Below are 23,082 nucleotides of genomic sequence, written 5' to 3' on the forward strand. Positions count from 1 at the left end.
AATGAGGGAAGAATGGAGCATGAGATCACAGGCGGATCGGTGCGGCATCCGTGATGCGGGCTCTGCATCGGTCTGTCGTGGTGAAAAAGGAGCTGAGCCGTAAGGCAAAGCTCTCAATCTACCAGTCGATCTACGCTCCTACCCTCACCTATGGTCATGAGCTATGGGTAGTGATCGAAAGAGCGAGATCGAATACAAGCGGCTGAAATGAGTTTCCTCCGCAGGGTGTCTGGGCTTTCCCCTTAAAGATCGGGTGAGAAGCTCAGAGTAGAGCCGCTACTCCACATCGAGAGGAGTCAGATGAGGTGGCTCGGGCATCTGATCAGGATGCCTCCTGGCCGCCTTCCTGGTGAGGTGTTCCGGGCACGTCCAACGGAGGAGGCCCGGGGAAGACCCAGGACACGCTGGGACTATGTCTCCGGCTGGCCTGGGAAAGCCTTTGGGATTCTCCGGAAGAGCTGGAAGAAGTGGCCGGGGAGAGGGAAGTCTGGGCCTGTCTGCTCAAGCTGCTGCCCCCGCGACCCGACCCCGGATAAGCGGAAGAGGATGGATGGATGGATGGCAGGGCGTCAACAGAATGCGTCAGATCACACTAGACAAGTTCTTCAAACGTTGACTGGAATTTGGTAATGTAACATTTTTTATTGTGCTTCACATGCTGAGTGTTGTGTAGATCGTTTCGAAAAATGTGTAAGATTCCTTTTTCAATAAACAAAGTTGTAAGCAACCGTACATGTACATAGTTCTTATTTGTACGTTCACCATACGCGTGTGCAGCACAATAAAAGTCATAATGACATTTTAATATGTTACTTATAGCACATCCCGTCTTGGTTGCACATGTATAGGGCATGTTTGTGTAATCGGACCAGCTGGGTCATCGCGTCCCGATGTGGTCCGATTAACAGGAATCGACAGTTAGGTGATGATGACTGATGCTACTCAGAAAACCTGAAGAAAACGGATGGCCACTGATGTGGTGACGCTGCATAGAGAAGGTAGGGACTGACGTCACCAGGGAAGCGCGCCACTCACGTTGCTCAGAGACAGGGGTGTTTAGCGCAGAACTCTGGGGTGTTTACAGAAGCAGTCTCCGTGGGCCCCTTTTCATTCCAGATTTGGAGGCCCCCTAAGTGCCCCCAGTGGGCCCTAGGTAATCATGACCCTTTTACTCTCAACTAGCTCGCACCCGGCAGTTCACCACAAAACAAAATCTTCAAACTAAGATGCCAATGTTACCCCTGCAGTCCAGTGAGTCAGGTGGCACTGACTAGACAGCAGGAGACAGAGCTGGAGGTGGCAGAGTTAAAGATGTTGGGTGTGATGAGGATGGACAGGATTAGAAATGAGGACATTAGAGGGTCAGCTCAAGTTGGACGGTTGGGAGACAACGTCAGAGAGGCGAGATTGGGTTGGTTTGGACATGTGCAGAGGAGAGACGCTGGGTAAACTGGGAGAAGAATGCTAAGGATAGAGCTGAGAGGTAAGGTGAGAAGTGGAAGGCCTAAGAGAAGGTTTATGGATGTGGTAGTTAAGGACATGCAGGTGACAGGTGTGACAGAACAAGATGACGAGGACAGGAAGAGATGGAAGAAGTTGATCCGCTGTGGCGACCCCTAATGGGAGCAGCCGAAAGAAGAAGAAGAAGACCCCTGCAGTCCAACCCGTTTCACAGCTTTTTTTTTTTTTTTGCTCTTTATTTTGCCTTATACAATTTCTCGTATTAGGAATTTGTTAGTTTTTGCATACCCCTTGGGGTCAGAGCGCAGGGTCAGCCATTGTACAGCACCCCTGGAGCAATTGAAGGTTAAGGGCCTTGCTCAAGGGCCCAGCAGAGTAGGATCTCTTTTGGCAGCGACGGGGATTCGGACCAGCAACCTTCGGGATACCAGCGCAGATCCTTAGCCTCAGAGCTTCACTTGTAAGGATACCACAGCAAGCCACCGCTCCCCCAGCTCATTGTGACATTCAAGATGAAGACTTCATGAACTACAGAAATGTATAGACACACAAATCCAAAGTGAATGGAACAGGAGAGCGAGTGTCAACACTGGCTGGGGCGGGGTGAGTGAGCCACGCCCACATTCCCAGAGTCACCTCCTCCTCGACCGCTCGCTCAGTACAGTCGCGGTTAAAAGTAAAGTATGTAGGCGGTCAGGACAGCAGCAGGGCAACGCTTTTATGAATTACAGTATAAGAAAAAAGTGGAGTCGAGAAACCGTTAAATCATCACAGAGGGACTGGGACAGCAGACAGGCCTGGGCAGATGACGAAATGTAACGTCAGTAAATGTAAAGAGTTACACATAGGAAATCATAATGTGTGTCTGAATACGCAATGGGCGATTGGAAAATTCAAAGTACTCCTCATGAGAAGGACTTAGGACTAGTAGAGGACTTGACATGATCAACTGCCAGACAAGCCATTAAGAAGGCTAACAAACTGTCAGGTTATATAGCGCCTTGAAGTGTGGAGTACAAGTCACTGGAGGTTCTGCTCAACCTTTATAATGCAGTTTGGGTCTCCAAAAAGGACAAAACAGCACTGGAGAAAGTCCAGGGAAAAGCAACTCCACTGATTGCAGGGCTACAGGGAATGAGTTATGAGGAAAGATTCAAAGAGCTGAGCCTTTATAGTTTAAAGAACAAGGAGATGAAGAGGAGACCTGACTGAAGTGTTTAAAATGATGGAGGGAATTAGTCCAGTGGATCGAGACTTTAAAATGAACTCGGGGACACAGTTGGAAACTTGTGAAGGGTAAATTTCACACAAACATTTGGAAGTTTTCCTTCACACAGAGAGAGCCACAGACACTTGGACTAAATGACCAATTAGTGTGGTGGACAGCAGGACTTTATGGACCCTCAAAACTCGACTTGCTGTTATTTTGGGTAAGTAAGTGTCCAGGACTGGCGAGCTTTGGAGTGCTGAATGGCCTCTTCTCGTCCAGACTGTTCTAATGTTGTAGAAGTTGAGCACTACACTTATACTGTAGATTTGCCTCAGACAATGCAGATCCTCAGTAAAAAGGAGGCGCAGATATTCAGAGTTCTGCCGTATTTTCTACTTACGACAAAGTACATTTCATTTTTCTCTGTGTGCAAATTTTCTTTTCTCCATCAACAGACTACCAGATTAATCATGAAAAAGAAGACATTGTAGAAAATAAAGCTTCCAGGGCGGCACAAGCGGACCCCCTGACAGCCGTGATAAGCAGTCCTCCCGACAGGCGCCTGACAATCATTTAATGAGCTGGACCACAGGGATCAGGCCGGTGCAGACCCCACTCAGGCGACTTTGACAAAGCCTCTTTTCTGCTCCTGTCACGGCTCAGCGGGACGTCTGGCAGGACCCCATTTCCTAGTGACGCCTTATGTCAGGGAGAGCGACTCCTCCATCTACTCTGCGCTCACACTGAGGATTAGGCTTTCTGCATATTTACGCCTCACCGCTAAAAACTGCTTTGCTCATTCAAAACAAAAAAAAAAAAAATCCCCTGTGACAGTTCAGTACACAGCGCCATGAAGAACGACTCACCCTGCCTCGCACCTTTACACCTTTTGAGCTGCATTAAAGTGCACTGAATTTGGCTTTTTTTGACAAGGACCCTTTAACATCAAAGAAAAGAACAACTCTGCAAAGTGGCTTAAATTAATTACGAGATTAAATTAAACATTAAAAATGACTTTACAAGCGCAGTAAACCAAAATTTAGCATCTGCTTCTGTTTCTGTCGGAATATTGAATTACTGATAGCACAAGAGCTTCAAGAGCGGTGTGTGGGACGGACCACCCCAGCAAGCTGAACCTGAGGCCAGAACACGAAGTGGACCACAATGTCACCACGGGATGTCCAGGTCGAGACCTCCAGGCAGCTCAAGCAATTCTGAACTGCAAACTGCAGGACTCAAGAAGAGAGACTGGGGCTCCTCCATCTCTATGGCGATGTGCCCTTATAGGGCCTTACAGGGGTCACTCTCTGCACTCTGTTTGATACAACAATTTAACATTTCTTCAGCCAATGGTAATGCTTCATTTTCACTTGGCGCACACAAAGTATCATCTATCTATTCTATAGTGCCTTTCACCCTATCTATCTATCTATTATATACTGCCTTTCACTCTATCTACCTATCTATCTATCTATTATATAGTGTCTTTCACTCTATCTAGCTATCTATCTATCTATTTATTATATAGTGCCTTTCACTCTATCTATCTACCTATCTATCTATCTATTATATAGTGTCTTTCACTCTATCTAGCTATCTATCTATCTATCTATCTGTCATATAGTGCCTTTCACTCTATTTATCTGTCATATAGTGCTTTTCACTCATCTATCTTCACTCTATCTATCTGTCATATAGTGCCTTTCACTCTATCTATCTATCTATTATATAGTGCATTTCACATCTATCTATCTATCTATCTATCATATAGTGCCTTTCACTCTATTTATTATATAGTGCCTTTCACTCTGTCTATCTATCTACTATCTATAATATAGTGCCTTTCACTCTATCTATCTATCTATTATATAGTGCATTTCACATCTATCTATCTATTTATTATATAGCACCTTTCACTCTATTATATAGTGCCTTTCACTCTATTTATCTATCTATCTATCAATCTATCTATCTATAATATAGTGCCTTTCACTCTATCTATCTATCTATCTATCTATTATATAGTGCATTTCACATCTATTTATTTATTATATAGCACCTTTCACTCTATCTATCTATCATATAGTGCCTTTCACTCTATCTATTATATAGTACCTTTCACATCTATTTATCTATCATATAGTGCCTTTCACTCTATCTATCAATCTATCTCTATCTATAATATAGTACCTTTCACTCTATCTCTCTATCCATCATATAGATCTACCCAGAGTTCTGCCCATCTTAGACGAGTAACATGATTACTTTTCTTTTTTATTAAATCCATTAAGCTTGTATAATTATAACTTTTTATTTGACTGAGGCTTTTATCCAAGGCGACTTACAACGAGTTCCATTTTTTTTTGTTTTTCCATTCGGAGCCCCGGTAGGTTAAGTAAGAGGGCTCTGGTGATGTGGTGTCAGTAGTGGGATTTCAATCCACAGCCTTAGGGTTTGAAGTCTGGGGTCCTCACCACTACTGTGCCACACATCCTGTAGACGGATGACGACGTTCATCTGTGTCCGGTACATAAAGCTTTTCCTACACATTTCTCCGCACGTTTTTCCGTACCCTGAACACAATACTCGTTGATTAGCTTTCCTTTTTTAAGTCTTTTATAATTAAAATACCTTTGATGAAAGGCTGCAATTTAAATATTAAAACAGCACAATCAGTGGTTCATAATTACTAACAGTGTTTTCCTTAAAATTATATTTCTGCGTAGTTTTGAATTCATTTTTATTTTAAATTGAAGGCCTCAATACAAAACGGTGCCCCCCTCCCCCTCCCACTAAAGGAAGGCCCCCCCGGTGTTCCTGCCCGTTTAAACATCTGACTTGGACTATGGGTGCAAATGTTTGAAACCGGGTGGCCTAAAAATGAAAAGGTGGGAATTCTGTGAAAACTGATATCCGACGCGTGATTATAGGATTTCTATCTCCGAGAGCTTCTCGAAAGTGGAGACTGTCAACACCTTGAAGCTAATTGGGCGCGCGCCGTTATTAAAATGATGCACTTTGACACAGCCCGGGGTGCTGGGCTACACCGACGGCGATCAGCTCGAGATTTATGACAGCCTGGCGGGCACTCACAAGGAGGGGGGATTTGCTCTTCTTGAGCCTCCATCCATGTTGTGCGCACAATTAGGAGCTGGTGGAGAGCGAAAACACACACGGGACGGCGAACCATGGAAACGCAGGACCTGAGGGGGTCAACTCTCTGATACGTGAAAGGTGAGATACGGGCGTGATTAGCCGCTGACAAGCACGCCGTCGGGTAGAAAAGCAATAAGGTGCTTGATAATTGAAAAAGAGGGTGAAGAAGTTGATCTGGTGTTTATCTCCTTGCTACCTTCTTTGCTTTTAAGATTCAAAACATACGCTCACCGGCCTCTTTATTAGATATGCCAGTTCAGCTGCCTCCTGACGCAAATCTCTAAACAGCCAATCACACAGCAGCAGCAACTCACTGCATTGCGTTCAAGTTCAAACCTGGGGAAGAAAGAATGGGGACTGAAGTGACTTTGGACGTGGTGGCATGGCTGGTGGTGCCAGCTGGGCTGCTCTGAGTCATTCACAAACGGCTGATCTACTGGGATATACCGCCGCACAGTGGCTAGATAAACGGGCGAACGTGGAAACTTCATCAAAATAAAAAGGTTTTATTCTTCACAAAAGATACTCTGTTACACTATGGAGTTCCAAAGAGCATAACGGCAAAGTGAGTTTGCCTAAAAAATCCAAGGCAATCCAAGACAAACTCAGTCCCGATACGGTGAAACCAAAAAATAGAATACAGGCGTCAAAAAGTCAGAGAAATCACAGAGAAATACAAGAACTCGGACAACTCTCAGAGCACATTCACAATAAGAAGAACGGTAACTAGGGGGGCTATGCCCCTGCTCATAACCCGGGTGGGCGCTATAAACTAGCCACTTTGCGTTTCTGCCGCTCACATATGGGAAAGCATATGTACAATTTAAATAGATTGTTATTTTCATGGGAATTGTTATATACAGTTGTGCTTGAAAGTTTGTGTACCCTTTAGAATTTTCTATATTTCTGCATAAATATGACCTAAAACTTCATCAGATTTTCACTCAAGTCCTAAAAGTAGATAAAGAGAAACCAGTTAAACAAATGAGACACAAATATTATACTGGGTCATTTATATATTAAGGAAAATGATCAAATATTACATACTTGTGGGTGGCAAAAGTATGTGAACCTCACGGATGATCAGTTAGTTTGAAGGTGAACTTCGAATCAATGGGATGCCAATCAGGTGTGAGTGGGCACCCTGTGTTATTTAAAGAACAGGATCTATCAAAGTCTGCTCTTCACAACACACGTTTGTGGAAGTGTATCATGGCACGAGCAAAGGAGATTACTGAGGACCTCACAAAAAGAGTTGTTGATGCTCATCAGGCTGGAAAAGGTTACCAAACCATCTCTAAAGAGTTTGGACTTCACCAATCCACAGTCAGACAGATTGTGTACAAATGGAGGAAATTCAAGACCATCGTTACCCTCCCCAGGAGTGGTCGACCAACAAAGATCACTCCAAGAGCAAGGCACACGTGTAATAGTCGGCGAGATCACAAAGGACCCCAACTGAAGGCCTCTCTCACACTGGCTAATGTTCATGTTCATGAGTCCACCATCAGGAGAACACTCAACAACAATGGTGTGCATGACAGGGTTGTAAGGAGAAAGCCACTGCTCTCCAAAAAAAGACATTGCTGCTCGTCTGCAGTTTGCTAAAGATCACATGGACAAACCAGAAGGCTACTGGAAGAATGTTTTGTGGACGGATGAGACAAAATAGAACTTTTTGGTTTAAATGAAAAGTGTTATGTTTGGAGAAAGGATAACACTGCATTCCAGCATAAGAACCTTATCCCATCTGTGAAACATGGTGGTGGGAGTATCAGGGTTTGGGCCTGTTGTGCTGCATCTGGGCCAGGACGACTTGCCTTCATTGATGAAACAATGACTTCTGAATGATATCAGAGAATTGTAAAGGAAAATGTCAGGACATCTGTCCATGAACTGAATCTCAAGAGAAGGTGAGTCATGCAGCAAGACAACGACCCTCAGCACACAAGTCGTTCTACCACAGAATGGTTAAAGAAGAATAAAGTGAATGTTCTGGAATGGCCAAGTCAAAGTCCTGACCTTAATCCAATCGACATGTTGTGGAAGGACCTGAAGCGAGCAGTTCATGTGAGGAAACCCACCAACATCCCAGAGTTGAAGCTGTTCTGTACGGAGGAATGGGCGAAAATTCCTCTAAGCCGGTGTGCAGGAATGATCAGAAGTTACCGGAAACGTTTAGTAAGGGGGGTCACAGCAGATACTCAAAGCAAAGGGTCACATACTTTTGCCACTCACAAATGTGTAATATTCAATCATTTTCCTTAATAAATAAATGACCAAGTGTAATATTTTTGTCTCATCGAGCTGCAGTCTATTACACTATATGGACGAAAATAGGTTCCAGTTATGACCATTACGCATAGAATTTCTAAATGAAACCTGCTCAACTTTTGTAAGTAAGCTGTAAGGAATGAGCCTGTTAAATTTCAGCCTTCTACCTACACGGGAAGTTGGAGAATTAGTGATGAGTCAGTGAGTGAGTGAGTGAGGGCTTTGCCTTTTATTAGTATAGATTCTATCATTTTCCTCAACAAATGAAAGACCAAGTATAATATTTGTGTCTCATTTGTTTAACTGGTTTCTCTTTATCTACTTTTAGGACTTGAGTGAAAATCTGATGATGATTAGCTCATATTTATGCGGAAATCTAGAAAATTCTAAAGGGTTCACAATCTTTCAAGCACAACTGTATGCATAATAGAACTGACTATTTTACATTACAGTAAAGAATAGTAAAATGTAATAAATTGAAAGTAAATTATGTTTCATGTTGCGTTACAGTTATTCATTGATAATACATTTTTTTTCTGTTTGGCTTTGAAATTATCACACAAATACTCTTTAAACTTACGCTTTTACTGTAAAACTATAGTAAAATATCTATCTAAAAACAATTTTTTGATTTAAGTTTTCATCAAAATTGCATTGAATTTTGGTTCCTTGTTTGGACTTTCATCGTGACAATGCAACGCATAACTGCTCGTGAATGAATTTCGTTTCTTTCTCTTTAAAAAATAAACCGACTCTTTCGAATGTTTGTCCCTGTGAACTGTTAATTGTCATAGCAAAAGCTATTCTAATGGAAAACTGCTAAAGTTTTAATAGATAGATAGATAGATAGATAGATAGAGTGAAAGGCACTGTATAATAGATAGATAGATAGATAGATAGATAGATAGATAGATAGATGTGAAAGGCGCTATATGATAGATAGATAGATAGATAGATAGATAGATAGATAGATAGATAGATAGATAGAAGTGAAAGGCACTATATGATAGATAGATAGATAGATAGATAGATAGATAGATAGATAGATAGATAGATAGATAGATAGATAGATAGATAGATACTTTATTAATCCCTAGGGGAAAACGAATGGCCTATTGAGATAATAATAATTTTATCTCTTTTGGTGTCTGATGTACTACATTACCTTTCTTGTCGCCTGTTAAAGTTTGTTCAACTAATTTTGAATACAACTAATCTTGTCCTACTGCATAACCCATCACTCAGACATAAATTACGCAATAACATTATGATACGTCCTTCTTTCAACAGACCAGAAGGTGTTAACGGTTGTAGATATTCTTCGTGATATTGTAAGTTGATGTTTTCATCTTCTGCACCATCACCGCCAACTGTTTCAGCAGAGTCTACTGATATGCATTTAACCAATTTGACGTGTAACCGATAGACAATTTTCACGTTAATTCGTTTGACTTCATCGTTTCTCAGTGCTAGGATTGTCCGTGTATTCATTTCTTCTGTTAATAACCCGTCGGGATGAAATTCTTCAATAAGATTTGGGCATAACAAGTCTTCTTTTATTGGGAACTTAAACTGAGGAAAACATAAAAATGTATACGAGCTGAGAGCGCAGGAGCTGTGTCTGTCAAAAACATTCACACCAATGAGAGGTGAGAGGACCGCGGGGCTTGCGCTGTGAACCGGAAATGGTGAAGAGGAGGGCGGGACTTGAAACAATCTCTTGGCAATACACTCGTCTCAAGATTTTCTTTTATAATAGAGAACTAATTTGTTTAATTTAGGACCCGCCAGGCATTATGGGAGACCCGCCACTTTAAAAGGCGGAGAGCGGATCCTGGCAGTGATGGGCACCCGCAAAACACACTGAACAACACAAGCAACGGTAAATAAACACAAATGAACTTAATACATACAAAAGAACCAAAAAGGAAGAAAGGCAACAGAAAACATGAATGTGAACCCCAGTGGAGCCACGACAAGGGCAAATAAAGAATCATTACAGAAGAAGAATTGTTTTACAAAGATCAGAGCAGAAAACAAAATGCTCAAAAGATCAATCAAATAAAAGCACAAAGGGGCCGAATTAGCTCTGAAGGGATAAAAGCAGACTTTCTTCTTGGTGTCTTGTTGAGCACACAGACAGACAGCGCAGTGTCTACGGTGGATGATACTTCTCCTTGCACACGGACATTCACATCAACATGTTACCTGAACAATTTTTTTATTCAAGAATCCAAGACAAACACGTAAACGAACGTCTTTTACTTTGTTGTACAACTGATAGTTGGGTTTCAGCAACATGTCAATTGAGCAATTTCTTTTTCATCGGTTTTATTCTAGAATAAAAGTATACTTGTTTTGTGTCACACACGTGCGAATGGGAGACGGCTAAAGGGCCTGAATAACGACAATTCCCGCCAGTCCAGGAGATGGTGAGGTGTACTGACTTTCTCTCTCACTCCTCTGCAGACCATTCACGGAAAAAGTTCTGGCGCCCATGAAGATATCACTTCCGGTCATGATGATAACGCCACTTCCAGCTCTGGCACCCATGAAGACGTCACTTCTGGTTCCAGTGCCCATGAAGACAGCACTTCCAGTCGCGATGATAATGTCACTTCCAGTTCCGGCGCCCATGAAGATTTTACTTGCGGTCATAACGATAACGCCAATTCCGGCTTGCTTTGCTCATCAGCTCCACCCGGTCTGTGCTACATGCCAGGCAGTTCACGTCTCTGCCGCTCGCGTATGTGGATTTCAGTTTCACAAAACAAGAAATCTTTTAATTCTCGCAGATAAGCCTCTTCATTGGGAAGAAACTCCACTTTTCCTTGATGGCAACACAAATTAGACGATCTACAAGTCTCTGACTTAAAGTTTAAATCCGAACAATATATTTGATCTCTTTTCAGCAAGTAATAATTTCCATTTGTTTGCGCTAATGCGATCTTTGCTATCATTTTTTTGAGACTTTGGAATTTTAATATTTTCATAATCTCTAACCTGCTCTGCATGTATATTCTTTATGACGTTCTACTTTGTCATCTACTCTTTCTCTTTTATTTCCAGCCCTGGGTGTTGGTTAAATCTCTTGGCACAAAGTCTCGTATTTGCGGGATGTGAAAGTGTCTGTCTGAGAAAATCACATCTCATCCCAGGATTTTTTTATTATAATAGAGAGATATAGTTCTTTTCTTAGGTGCTTATAATACTTTTCTAATATATAGAGATTACCAATTTTAAGAATAAAAATTTCCTATAGTCACACAAAGAGTAATGACAAATCTTTATAAATTAAAGGATTCATTAATCAAACAAAGGCTCTGTTTAACAAGAAGCTCAAAAAGCACAGAAGGCAAAGACTTCAAAATAGGCAACCAAAAGCAAAGTCCCAATACAAACTCCCAGAGACACAGCGAGGAGGTTGGGAGCGTGTGCTGATTTTACAGCATGTGGCCACACCCACCACACGACGGACCGCACAGAGGCAAAGTCAAAAATTAAAACAGAGCAAAGGTTCACAAAGAGCCAGAAAATATAAATAATAAAAAAGAGCAAATGACCCAGGAGTACTCAACGCCACCAATGAGCGCATTCAATGAACCGCAAGGGACTGTGGGTTTCCCTTAAGCCGGAAAGTCCTTTGCAGGGCTGATATGGTGGCCCTGCCTCTTGAGGAACCACACACAAAACACAAGGAACATAACAGAATACACAATGACATAAAGAAACAATCAACATCAACAACATAACTGTAGCCGCCGAAGTGTAAGGCAAGATAAAGCACGAGTAAAACGCACACCAACAGAAATCTCTCCGTCCAAAAGTTCGTTTTAAAAATGTTTAGTGAAAATTAAAAGTAAATAATACACACAAGAATAAAAGAAAAAATAGTTACACATCTATACTAATAAAAGGCAAAGCCCTCACTCACTCACTCACTCACTCATCACTAATTCTCCAACTTCCCATGTAGGTAGAAAGCTGAAATTTGTCAGGCTCATTCCTTACAGCTTACTTACCAAAGTTGGGCAGGTTTCATTTCAAAATTCTACGCGTAATGGTCATAACTGGAACCTATTTTTTCGTCCATATACTATAATAGACTTCTGCTCGATGCCCATGGGAGGCGTAACTCCGCCTCCCACGTAGTTTACTGCCTGCCCATATCAGGCCGTCCGTCAGCGGCAATCCAATAGAAACACTGCTGCTAAATATTCACGGGTGAAGGACTGTGCTTATGCAGAGGAAGCTGAGATGGCCAGGGTGGTGTTTGGCACAAACTCGGCGAAACTGCGAGAGAAACTTTTAAGTGCCGGGTCTTAGCTAACATTAAATAAAGCCGTGGACATCGCACGAGATGGCACCAGCACAGCTGGGAACCTTCGATGCATGTACACCGAGCAGCTCACATGAAATGACGCAGTGCACAGACAAAAAGCAACAGTTCCAAAGAGTGCTGAACAAAAACCGAATTACACAATTGAGAAGGCAGCAAAAAAATATGAAGCATGTGATACATACAAGCATATTCATAAGTGCAGCTACTGCGGAAACAAAGCACACGGTGGAAAAAGTCAACGTCCCGCTAAAGGAAGACAGTGTAAAAAAAAAACCCGTGCATGCAGTGTGTCACGTCTCAGATAAAGAGGAAGACGAGCTGTTTATTGATGCAGTAAGAAACGAATCGATGAATGAAAATCTTTAGAACGATTGACAAACACGGAATATAACTTCATAACAACACGTCCTACAAATACGAACCTGACTGAAAGAAATAATGAGAATCAAATCCTTGATGACAGCAACACTCACAAAACAATTACTGTATATTGACAATCATGTTACGTTATTTTTAAAATGTTTCCTTTTCTTTTTCATAACTTCTTTAACACACTACTTCTCCGCTGCAAAGCGCAGGTATATATATATATATATGTATATATATACCCCGATCTACATACGCTCAAATAGACAAACCACACGGCGTGGCGCAATGGTAGAGGCTTCGCCTCTAGCGCCGACGTCCGAGGTTTGATTCCCGAGAGGGGGTGCACTGAGTATGTACGCGCGCTTCTCGATTCATTTTACCCTCGCATCCCCTTGGTTTGAGACGTATGAAAAAATATGCGGTTAACGCAGAAAGACAGATCACCAATTGAAGCTTTATGAATAATGGATACTTTATTCGCGATCAATGATTGTTTTGGTGAAGCCATACTCAGTGTATTCATTAGATGAACGGTAAAAAAGTAAGAGCGAGAGGAGGGTAACTTATTGAGGCACGCAAGCGAAACCACAATAGCACGCGGGCTCGATGTACTGTAGTGCGCGTCAACTCGATCTGAATTGCGCGATCACATTTGAAAAAATATATCTTTTCAAGTTCTATTTAGTCTACACAAATATCTTTGGTTGGAATGTAAGGCGAATTTACTCTTTACATTTGTATGGTGAAGAAAAATTTATGCAATGATGCCTACATTTAACTTACATTCCTACCAAAGATATTTCTGTCGACTAAATAAAAATTCCTTCTATTTAAATTTTAAATAGAACTTGAACAGATACGATAGTTCATAATATCCACGCAGACTTGCACGTAAGAGCGGGAGTCATCCGTTTTAACAAACAGCGTATTGCACTGATATGAAATAGCCTGCGCATTTAATTATTTAGGAATGGATAAATAAATTAAGATATTGTACAAATAATGCTTTTCATTTTTCTTCCTTGATGGATTCTGGCACCCCCAGCAACAGTTGCTCGCACCCCAAAGAGTGTGTATATATATATATATATATATATATATATATATATATATATATATATATATATGTATATATGTGTGTGTATATGTAGATATGTATGTATATATATGTTTATATATGTGTGTGTGTATATATATATGTGTATATGTATATATGTATGGATATGTATATATATATATATGTTTATTGTGTGTGTGTGTATATATATGACAGCAACACTCATCACTCACAACAGTGACAAAACAATTACATTGACAATCATGTTACGTTATTTTCAAAATGTTTCCTTTTCTTTTTCATTACTTCTTTAACGCACTAGTTCTCCGCTGCGAAGCGCAGGTATTTTGCTTGTGTAGAATAAAAGGCAAAAAAAGAAAAATTTATCTCTAAACTTAGCTTTTCTTGAGAAACTTTAGTTATTTCTGTACTTAAAAGTTCCTTACTTCTTCTTTCTATACTTAAAGGTTCTTAATTTCTTCTTCTTTACGCCTTAAGCGTATGGTACAGTACTTAAATAAGCACTGTTTTCTTAGAGCGGTTTCACACACTCAAAATGCCTGCAGGCACAGTTTAAAACCTTATGCCCTCTACACCCTACACATGGCAAGGCTGGTCACTAACTGAAGAATAAGGTTTACTCGAAGCTGTTAGAAATGGCAAGAATATACCAATACAATTCTACTTATGGGGGGTTATAGGAACCTCCCATAGATTATGAATTGTCATCTAGTAAAATATGCATGAATCTTATAGAACTAGGAAAATGGCTCTTACAATAACATTTGAACAAAATAAACATAAAAACAGCATTTGAAACACAAAACTCTTGTCTTCACTTTGTATTTTGGTGTTTTGTGCCTCTTATTTTAACTGTTTTGGCCTCTACATATTGCTGGGCATTGATTGATTTGTTTTAGTAAATAGTAATTACACCAATTAAACTAATTTTACCAATTTGGGGCAGCCTCTTCTTCTTTCAACCCTAAATCATAACACCCAGATAAGGGGGGCTGTGCAAACTTCTGTCCCAGAGGCCACGTCAGTTCAGCCCATGCAGGACCAAAGAAACGCCTGAGCTGAGCCCCCTCTGAGCTCCTCTCACTCCATCATGTGACTCGTTACATCACAAGTGTTGCATAGCAGCAGACACAAGTAGGTGGGGCCGAGAGGCAGACTGACAGAGGGGGTGGAGCTCCGCCCCATTTCTGACACATATATATATATTTTTTATTTTCTAGTCGTCTTTCTGCTTTTTCCTTTTCCGAAAAGTGACTTATTTTGAAGCACCCAAACGTATTCACAGAACAAAACTTCCAAGCATCAGATCCTGAGAAGAGGATTCAAGGGCAGAAAAATGCACAGACATTGGAATTGTAGCACATGTCATTTTTTGAACTTTTGAAATTCATTTCTCATTTTCAATAAATTCTTCCTCTGTATACTGTGTCGGAAACTCACCTCTGCATGTCCTCCTGTATGAAGAGGTTAATCAGCTGCTTGGGGATGTTGAAGGATAAAGTGCATTCTGCCATCAGCTCCCGAATAAACATCCACTGGCCATCTGCTGTCTGAAATCTGAACACTTTGCACACGGGGTTTTTAAAAACTAAAAAGAAAGAGGAAAATATAAAGTCAGCTTAGGGGGAAAGAAAGGGACATTCAGCTCTCTCTCTCTACATATATATTTTCCTATTGTGACAGACAGGGGGCGCTGTCGTCCCCTTGAACCCTCTGACCAGACGCCAGACACCAGATAAAAGTCCAAATTTTGGATTTATTAATACAATAACATACACAAAGCACCCTACACTCCACAATACTCATACAATAATCACAATAATAATCAAATACACAATCCTCTTCTCCCAGACGTGTTGTCACCCTTCAACCCGACTCAGCTCAACCCTGGGATCTCCCACAGTCCTTTTTAAAGTCATTGACCCGGAAGTGTTTCTGTCCCTCAGTCCATGTGACTTTGTAACACTTCCGGGTCGGGTGAAAAACTCAACCTGGAAGCACGTCGTTTCTTCTGTCCATGTGACTAGGACGTACTTCTGGGTTGTAGAGAAAGCAATCCTTGTTCCTCCCTGCAGCGCCTTCTAGTGGCCCCCGTGGTATCCAGCAGGGCTGTGGATAAAAACTCCATTGTCCATGAGTCCCTGCTGGCATTCGGAGCACCTCCATGCTGCAGGGAGGGCTCCATCTGGCAGCCTGGGGGTATTGGCCGGGATGACTGGCTGGCCATATATCACACTATATAAGACGATACCGTGGCTCTTCGTCTGTCCAGGATTTCAAATCACCTGTTGCTCGCAAACCGTTTCACCTATTGACTTGAAATTTGGTACACATATACTACGTGATGTCTACTATCTGCTATACTATGATGACTTTTATTACTTTATTTATTTTAATTTTATTTTATTGTAGAATCAACTCTCAGCAGCAAGTAGCAGGGCGGCCGAGTGGCACATGTGTACGGGCGCCGTTCTTATTCCCTACCAACCCTCGCTGTCACTTCCCCTACCTCTTCATATCTTTAATCATTCTTGAGGCAGATTGAAGACTTAAGTGCCAGCTTAAGTGAAAAATTAAAGAAACCGTACAAAGTAATTGCAACACAAACGTTGACTTAATCAGTTTTAACGCAAAAAGATGCCGACGAGAGAAGAGAGGAAGCGGGCCGCTAGGGTGAAGAAAAGAAGAGCTGCTCAGGAAACAGCAAGCGCATCAACCTCTGAGAAAATGAATGGTAAACGCACAGAGAAAGAAAGAGGAGGAAAACTAGGAATGCTCAAGTCAAGTGTATTCACTGCACGTTATCGTTATCGTGCAGTACGCCGTTACTGGTATATATATATATATATATATATATATATATACTAATAAAAGACAAAGCCCTCACTGACTCACTCATCACTAATTCTCCAACTTCCCGTGTAGGTAGAAGGCTGAAATTTGGCAGGCTCATTCCTTACATCTTACTTACAAAAGTTGGGCAGGTTTCATTTCGAAATTCTACACGTAACGGTCATAACTGGAAGGTATTTTTCTCCATTTACTATAATGGAGTTGAGCTGGATGGCCGTGGGGGGCGGAGTTTCGTGTGACATCATCACGCCTCCCACGTAATCACGTGAACTGACTGTCAACGCAGTGCATAGAAAACCAGGAAGACCTCCAAAAAGCGCTGAAGGAAACATGCATTATATAATTGAGAAGGCAGCGAAACAATAAGAAGCGAGCGAGTGACATATACTACCATATTCATGAGTGCTGCTACCTCGGAAAGAAAGCAAGGTGTAAACGTAAACTTTAAATTAAGTTCATAGACAGGCTGCCGCTGGCGTTTCTCATGCCCACAGGTAATGCGGGATACAAGTTTAATGAGAGGACGCAGGATATAAACGAGAGTTTTGATCACTTTGTAACTAAGTTACAATTGCAGGTGAAGGGCTGTGCTTATGCAAATTGCGAGAGACTGTGTTTGTGGGGGGATTGACAGTTAAGGCGGTGGGGGAGTCACGTCATCATCTCCCCTCCCATTCACCTCATTTCGCTCTGAGCTAACGCGGTCTTGCGGAAGCAACTTCGTCACACTGCCTCCAAATACTCACAGAAAAATCCACAAGTTAATACACACGCTGTCTCTAGAGTTTCTCCACACTCTGAATGTATTCCTCGCATCACCGTTATACCCTCTGATCTCCCATTTCAATTCAGATGCCTCCAATTTCCAGTAAGGCTCTGCTTCGCGATGACAATTAAGAAGTCTCAGGGACAGACCCTACAAAAGGTTGCCATTGATTTGAGGCAAGATTGCTTTCCTCCTGGACAAAACTATACATTGCATTCTCAAAAGTAATATATATATATATATATATATATATATATATATATATATATATATATATATATATACACCCGATCTACATACTGTCAAATAAACGAACCACACACCCTAGCGCAACATGAGAGGCTTCACTTTAGCGCTGGCGCCTGAGGTTCAATTGAGAGAGGGGGTGCAGTGAGTGTGTACTGCCTGATGAGCCCATCAGGCAGTTGGATTAGTCTTTAAATTTCTATGGTGAAGAAAAATTTATGCAATGATGATTAAATTTAACTTTCATTCCTACTAAACATATTTCTGTCGACCAAATAAAAATTACTTATATTTAAAATTTAAATAGAACTTAAACAAATACGATAGTTCATAATACCCACGCAGCACTAAGTGCACGTAAGATTAGGAGTCATCCGTTTTAACAAGCAGCGTATTGCACTGATACAAAATAGCCTGCCCATTTAATTATTTAGGAATGGATAGATAAATTAAGATTTTGTACAAATAATGTTTTTAATTTTTCTTCCTCAATGGATTCTGGCACCCCCAGCAACAGCTGCTCGCACCCCAAAGGATATATATATATATAGATAATAGATATAGCTATAGATATATATAGATAGATATATAGATATATAGATAGATATATAGATATTTACCGACTCTCTCAAATCAATAACACAATGTCTTTACTGGTATTTCTGAATGGATGAATAGTAATTTTCTCAAGTTAAATAAAGAGAAAACTGAAATGTTATTGATTGGCAAAAACGGATTCAGTGAGGTTATCAGAAATAAACTTGGCGCATTAGGATTAGAAGTTAAGACGGAAGTAAAAAACTTAGGGGTAACCGTTGACTGTAACCTGAATTTTAAATCGCATATTCATCAGATCACTAGGACAGCATTTTCTCACTTAAGAAACATAGCTAAAGTTAGACCTCTTATATCATTGAAAGATGCTGAGAAATTAATTCACGCTTTTGTTTTCAGTCGACTAGATTACTGTAACGCACTCCTCTCAGGACTACCCAAAAAAGACATAAATCATTTGTAACGGGTGCAGAATGCAGCTGCTTGAATTCTAACTAGGAAAAGAAAATCCGAACACATTTCTCCTGTTTTGATGTCACTACACTGGTTACCTGAGTCATTTAGAATTGACTTTAAAAATCCTGCTTATAGTTTACAAAGCCTTAAATAATCTGCTCCATCTTATATATCGGAATGCCTGACACGTTATATTCCAAATGGTAATCTTAGATCATCAAATGAGTGTCTCCTTAGAATTCCAAAAGCTAAACTTAAAAGAAGTGGTGAGGCGGGCTGGTGGCCTTCTGCTGCTATGCACCTAAAATCTGGAATAGCCTGCCAATAGGAATTCACCAGGCTGATACAGTAGAGCACTTTAAAACACTGCTGAAAACACATTACTTTAACATGGCCTTCTCATAACTTCACTTTAATTTAATCCTGATACTCTGTATGTTCAATTCATCATAATAACTATTCATGGTGGCTCTAAAATCCGTACTGACCCCTACTGTCTCTTGTTTCTTTTTCTGGTTTCTCTGTGGTGGCGGCCTGCACCACCTCCACCTACTCAAAGCATCATGATGCACCAACATTGATGGACTAAAAGCCAGAAGTCCATGTGATCATCATCATCATCAAGTCCTTCCGTGAAAACCATAACTACAAAGAGGACTGTTTCATTTATGTTAGGTAGAATGCCCAGAGGGGACTGGGCGGTCTTCATGGTCTGGAATCCCTGCAGATTTTATTTTTTTCTCCAGCCGTCTGGAGTTTTTTTTGTTTTTTCTGTCCCCCCTGGCCATTGGACCTTACTCTTATTCTATGTTAATTAATGTTGACTTATTTTATTGTCTTACTGTGTCTTTTATTTTTCTATTCTTCATTATGTAAAGCACTTTGAGCTACTGCTTGTATGAAAATGTGCTATAGAAATAAATGTTGTTGTTGTATAGATATATATATAGATATAGATATAGACATACATATATAGATGGATATATACATATAGATATATATATAGATCGATATAGATATACATATACATATATAGATAGATATATATATATAAGTGTATGTAAATGTGTGTCTGTATATATATTTATTTATATATATATATATGACAGCAACACTCATAACAGTGACAAAACAATTACATTGTCGATCATGTTACGTTATTATTAAAATGTTTCCTTTTCTTTTTCATTACTTCTTTAACATACTACTTCTCCGCTGCAAAGCACGGGTATTTTGCTATATATGTATATATATGCATATACACTGTGAGTGGAAAAAAAACACACCAAAATGTTTTTCATCACATCTTCAACAATAGTCGCCCGATTTTGATAAAATTTGGAACATTGTATAAACTTGTGTCAAAGCCTGGTCAAAGCAGTATAAGATCTTACTTATTTATAAATTTGGTTGCCATGGATACGTGCGAACGGAGACGATAAAGTTTGATGTGATGAAAAACATTTTGGTGTGTTTTTTTTCCACTCACAGTGTATATGTATATGTATATATATATGTGTGTGTGTCTGTGTCTACTGTATATATATGACAGCAACACTCATATGAGTGACAAAACAATTACATTGACAATCAGGTTACGTTATTTTTAAAATGTTTCCTTTTCTTTTTCATAACTTCTTTAACACACTACTTCTCCGCTGCAAAGCGCCGGTATTTGGCTAGTATATATATAAAATCCAACATCTATCTGTCTGTCTGTCAGACAGTCTGTCCGCTTTTCACGAGAGAGCTACTTCACGGATTTAGATTGGGTGTTTTTCTAGAATTTGCTTGAAAATTCCGGTTGGCTGTGATATCTCAAGTAATGAGTAGGTACCCTCTAAAACAGGGGTCACCAAGTCTGGTCCTGGAGGGCCACCATGGATGCAGGTTTTCATTCTAACCTTTTTCTTAATTAGTGACCTGTTTTTGCTGCTAATTAACTTCTTTTGAACTCATTTTAATTGACTTGCTCTTGAAGACTCAGACCCCTCAATTATTTCTTTTTCCTTAATTAGCAGCCAAACAGTCATGAGATACAAAATGAGCCAAAACAACTGATGTCCATCATATAATATCTGAAAATAAAGAAAGGTGAAGGTCTCAGAAATGTTGATCTGCTCAGGTCCACAAAACATTTTAACAGGGGGGCTCTTAGAAAAGAGAAAATTTACATTTTCGGACATGTCTGCTAATGCACCAAGCCACGGAATTAAAGGATGGGTTTAATGAACAACAAGAATTGGCTCCTCATTATGGAACTGGTTGGAGTGAAATTGGCAATTCAGAGGAACAAATCTTTAAAAAGCAATTGAAATCAAATGAACTCACAAGAAGTTAATTAGCAGCACAAATGGCACTCATTAAAAAAAGGGCTAGAATGAAAAACTACACCCATGGTGGTCCTCCAGGACCAGACTTGGCGACTCCTACTCTAAAACACACGAAGCTGTGATCTGTCTCTCTCTCTCAAAAATATCAAATGTTACTCCTTATCAATCTCTAGATGATAATGTCTGCTGAACAAACAAGTATGGCTAGATGAGTGGAGGTAAGGTGCGCTCCAACATGTGGCGACAGGATGCTGGTGTGTGCGTGAGGAGGGCCCCGTCCGGCTTCTCTTACTCCTGAGGTCCCGCCTCCCCCTCCCCTCAGCCCACAGCCTCCCTTTTCGATTCCCGCTTATTAATCGGTGCCGCAAGCGAACTCTAGATACTTATTAAGGAAAAAGAAACAATTGAGGGGTCTGAGTCTTCAACAACAAGTCAATTAAAATAAATTCAAAAGAAGTTAATTAGCAGCAAAAACAGGTCACTCATTAAGAAAAGGGTTAGAATGAAAACCTGCAGCCACGGTGGTCCTCCAGGACCGGACTTGGCGACCCCTGTTTTAGAGGGTAGCTGCTCATTAGCTGAGATATCATAGCCAACTGGAATGTTCAAATAAATTCTAGAAAAACTATCCTTTTCCGCTTATCCAAGATCGGGTCCCGGGGGCAGCAGCTTGAGCAGAGATACCTACACTTCCCTCTCCCCGGTCACTTCTTCTAGCTCTTCCGGGGGAATCCCGAGGCATTCCCAGGCCAGCCGGGAGACATAGTCCCTCCAGCGTGTCCAGGGAGGCAGCCAGTAGGCATCCTGATCAGATGCCCGAGCCACCTCATCTGTCTCCTCTCGATGCGGAGGAGCAGCGGCTCTACTCTGAGCTTCTCACCCGATCTTTAAGGGAAAGCCCAGACACCCTGAAGAGGAAACTCATTTCAGCCGCTTGTATTCGCGATCTCGTTCTTTCGGTCACTACCCATAGCTCATGACCATAGGTGAGGGTAGGAGCGTAGATCGACTGGTAAATTGAGAGCTTTGCCTTACGGCTCAGCTCCTTTTTCACCACGACAGACCGATGCAGAGCTAACATCACTGTGTATGGCGCACTGATCCGCCTGTTGTTCTCATGGTCCATTCTTCCCTCATTCGTGAACAAGACCCCGAGATACTTGAACTCCTCCACTTGGGGCAGGATCTCCCCCCCCAACCCTGAGAGGGCACTCCACCCTTTTCCGGCTGAGGAACATGCTCTCGGATTTGGAGGTGCTGATTCTCATCCCAGCCGCTTCACACTCAGCTGCAAACCGCTCCAGAGAGAGCTGAAGATCACGGCCTGATGAAGCAAACAGGACAACATCATCTGCAAAAAGCAGTGACCCAATCCTGAGTCCACCAAACCGGACCCCCTCAACGTCTTGGCTGCGCCTAGAAATTCTGTCCATAAAAGTTAGGAACAGAATCGGTGACAAAGGGCAGCCCTGGCGGAGTCCAACTCTCACTGGAAACGGGCTCGACTTACTGCCGGCAATGCGGACCAGGCTCTGACACCGGTTGTACAGAGACTGAACAGCTCTTATCAGGGGGTCCGGTACCCCATACTCCCGGAGCACCCCCCACAGGATTCCCCGAGGGACATGGTCGAACGCCTTTTCCAAGTCCACAAAACACATGTAGACTGGTTGGGCAAACTCCCATGCACCCTCCAGGACTCTGTTAAGGGTGTAGAGCTGGTCCACTGTTCTGTGACCAGGACAGAAAACCACACTGTTCCTGCTGAATCCGAGGTTCGACTATCCAATGGACCATCCTCTCCAGGACCCCCAAATACACTTTTCCAGGGAGGCTGAGGAGTGTGATCCCTCTGTAGTTGGAACACACCCTCCGGTCCTCCTTCTTAAAGAAGGGGACCACCACCCCGGTCTGACAATCCAGAGGCACTGTCCCCGATGTCCATGCAATGCTGCAAATTCTAGAAAAACACCCGATCTAAAT

The 23,082-nt window shown here is 41.4% G+C and overlaps 1 protein-coding gene across 10 annotated transcripts in view; it reads right to left on the minus strand.

The window, feature by feature from the left end:
• inpp4b (inositol polyphosphate-4-phosphatase type II B) overlaps window positions 1–23,082 on the minus strand; it is a 506,601-nt gene that overhangs the window by 207,085 nt on the left and 276,434 nt on the right. For all 10 annotated transcript variants that reach the window (XR_005633279.1, XR_005633278.1, XR_005633277.1 and 7 more), the window contains one exon: window positions 15,331–15,478. Coding sequence is in view for 7 of the 10 variants with exons in the window: in XM_039750186.1 (XP_039606120.1) it covers window positions 15,331–15,478 (148 nt within the window). In the remaining 3 variants the exon portion in view is untranslated. The remainder of the gene's footprint in view (window positions 1–15,330; window positions 15,479–23,082) is intronic.

The sequence above is a fragment of the Polypterus senegalus genome, chromosome 4 (assembly GCF_016835505.1).
Source record: "Polypterus senegalus isolate Bchr_013 chromosome 4, ASM1683550v1, whole genome shotgun sequence".
Taxonomy (NCBI): Eukaryota; Metazoa; Chordata; class Cladistia; order Polypteriformes; family Polypteridae; genus Polypterus; species Polypterus senegalus.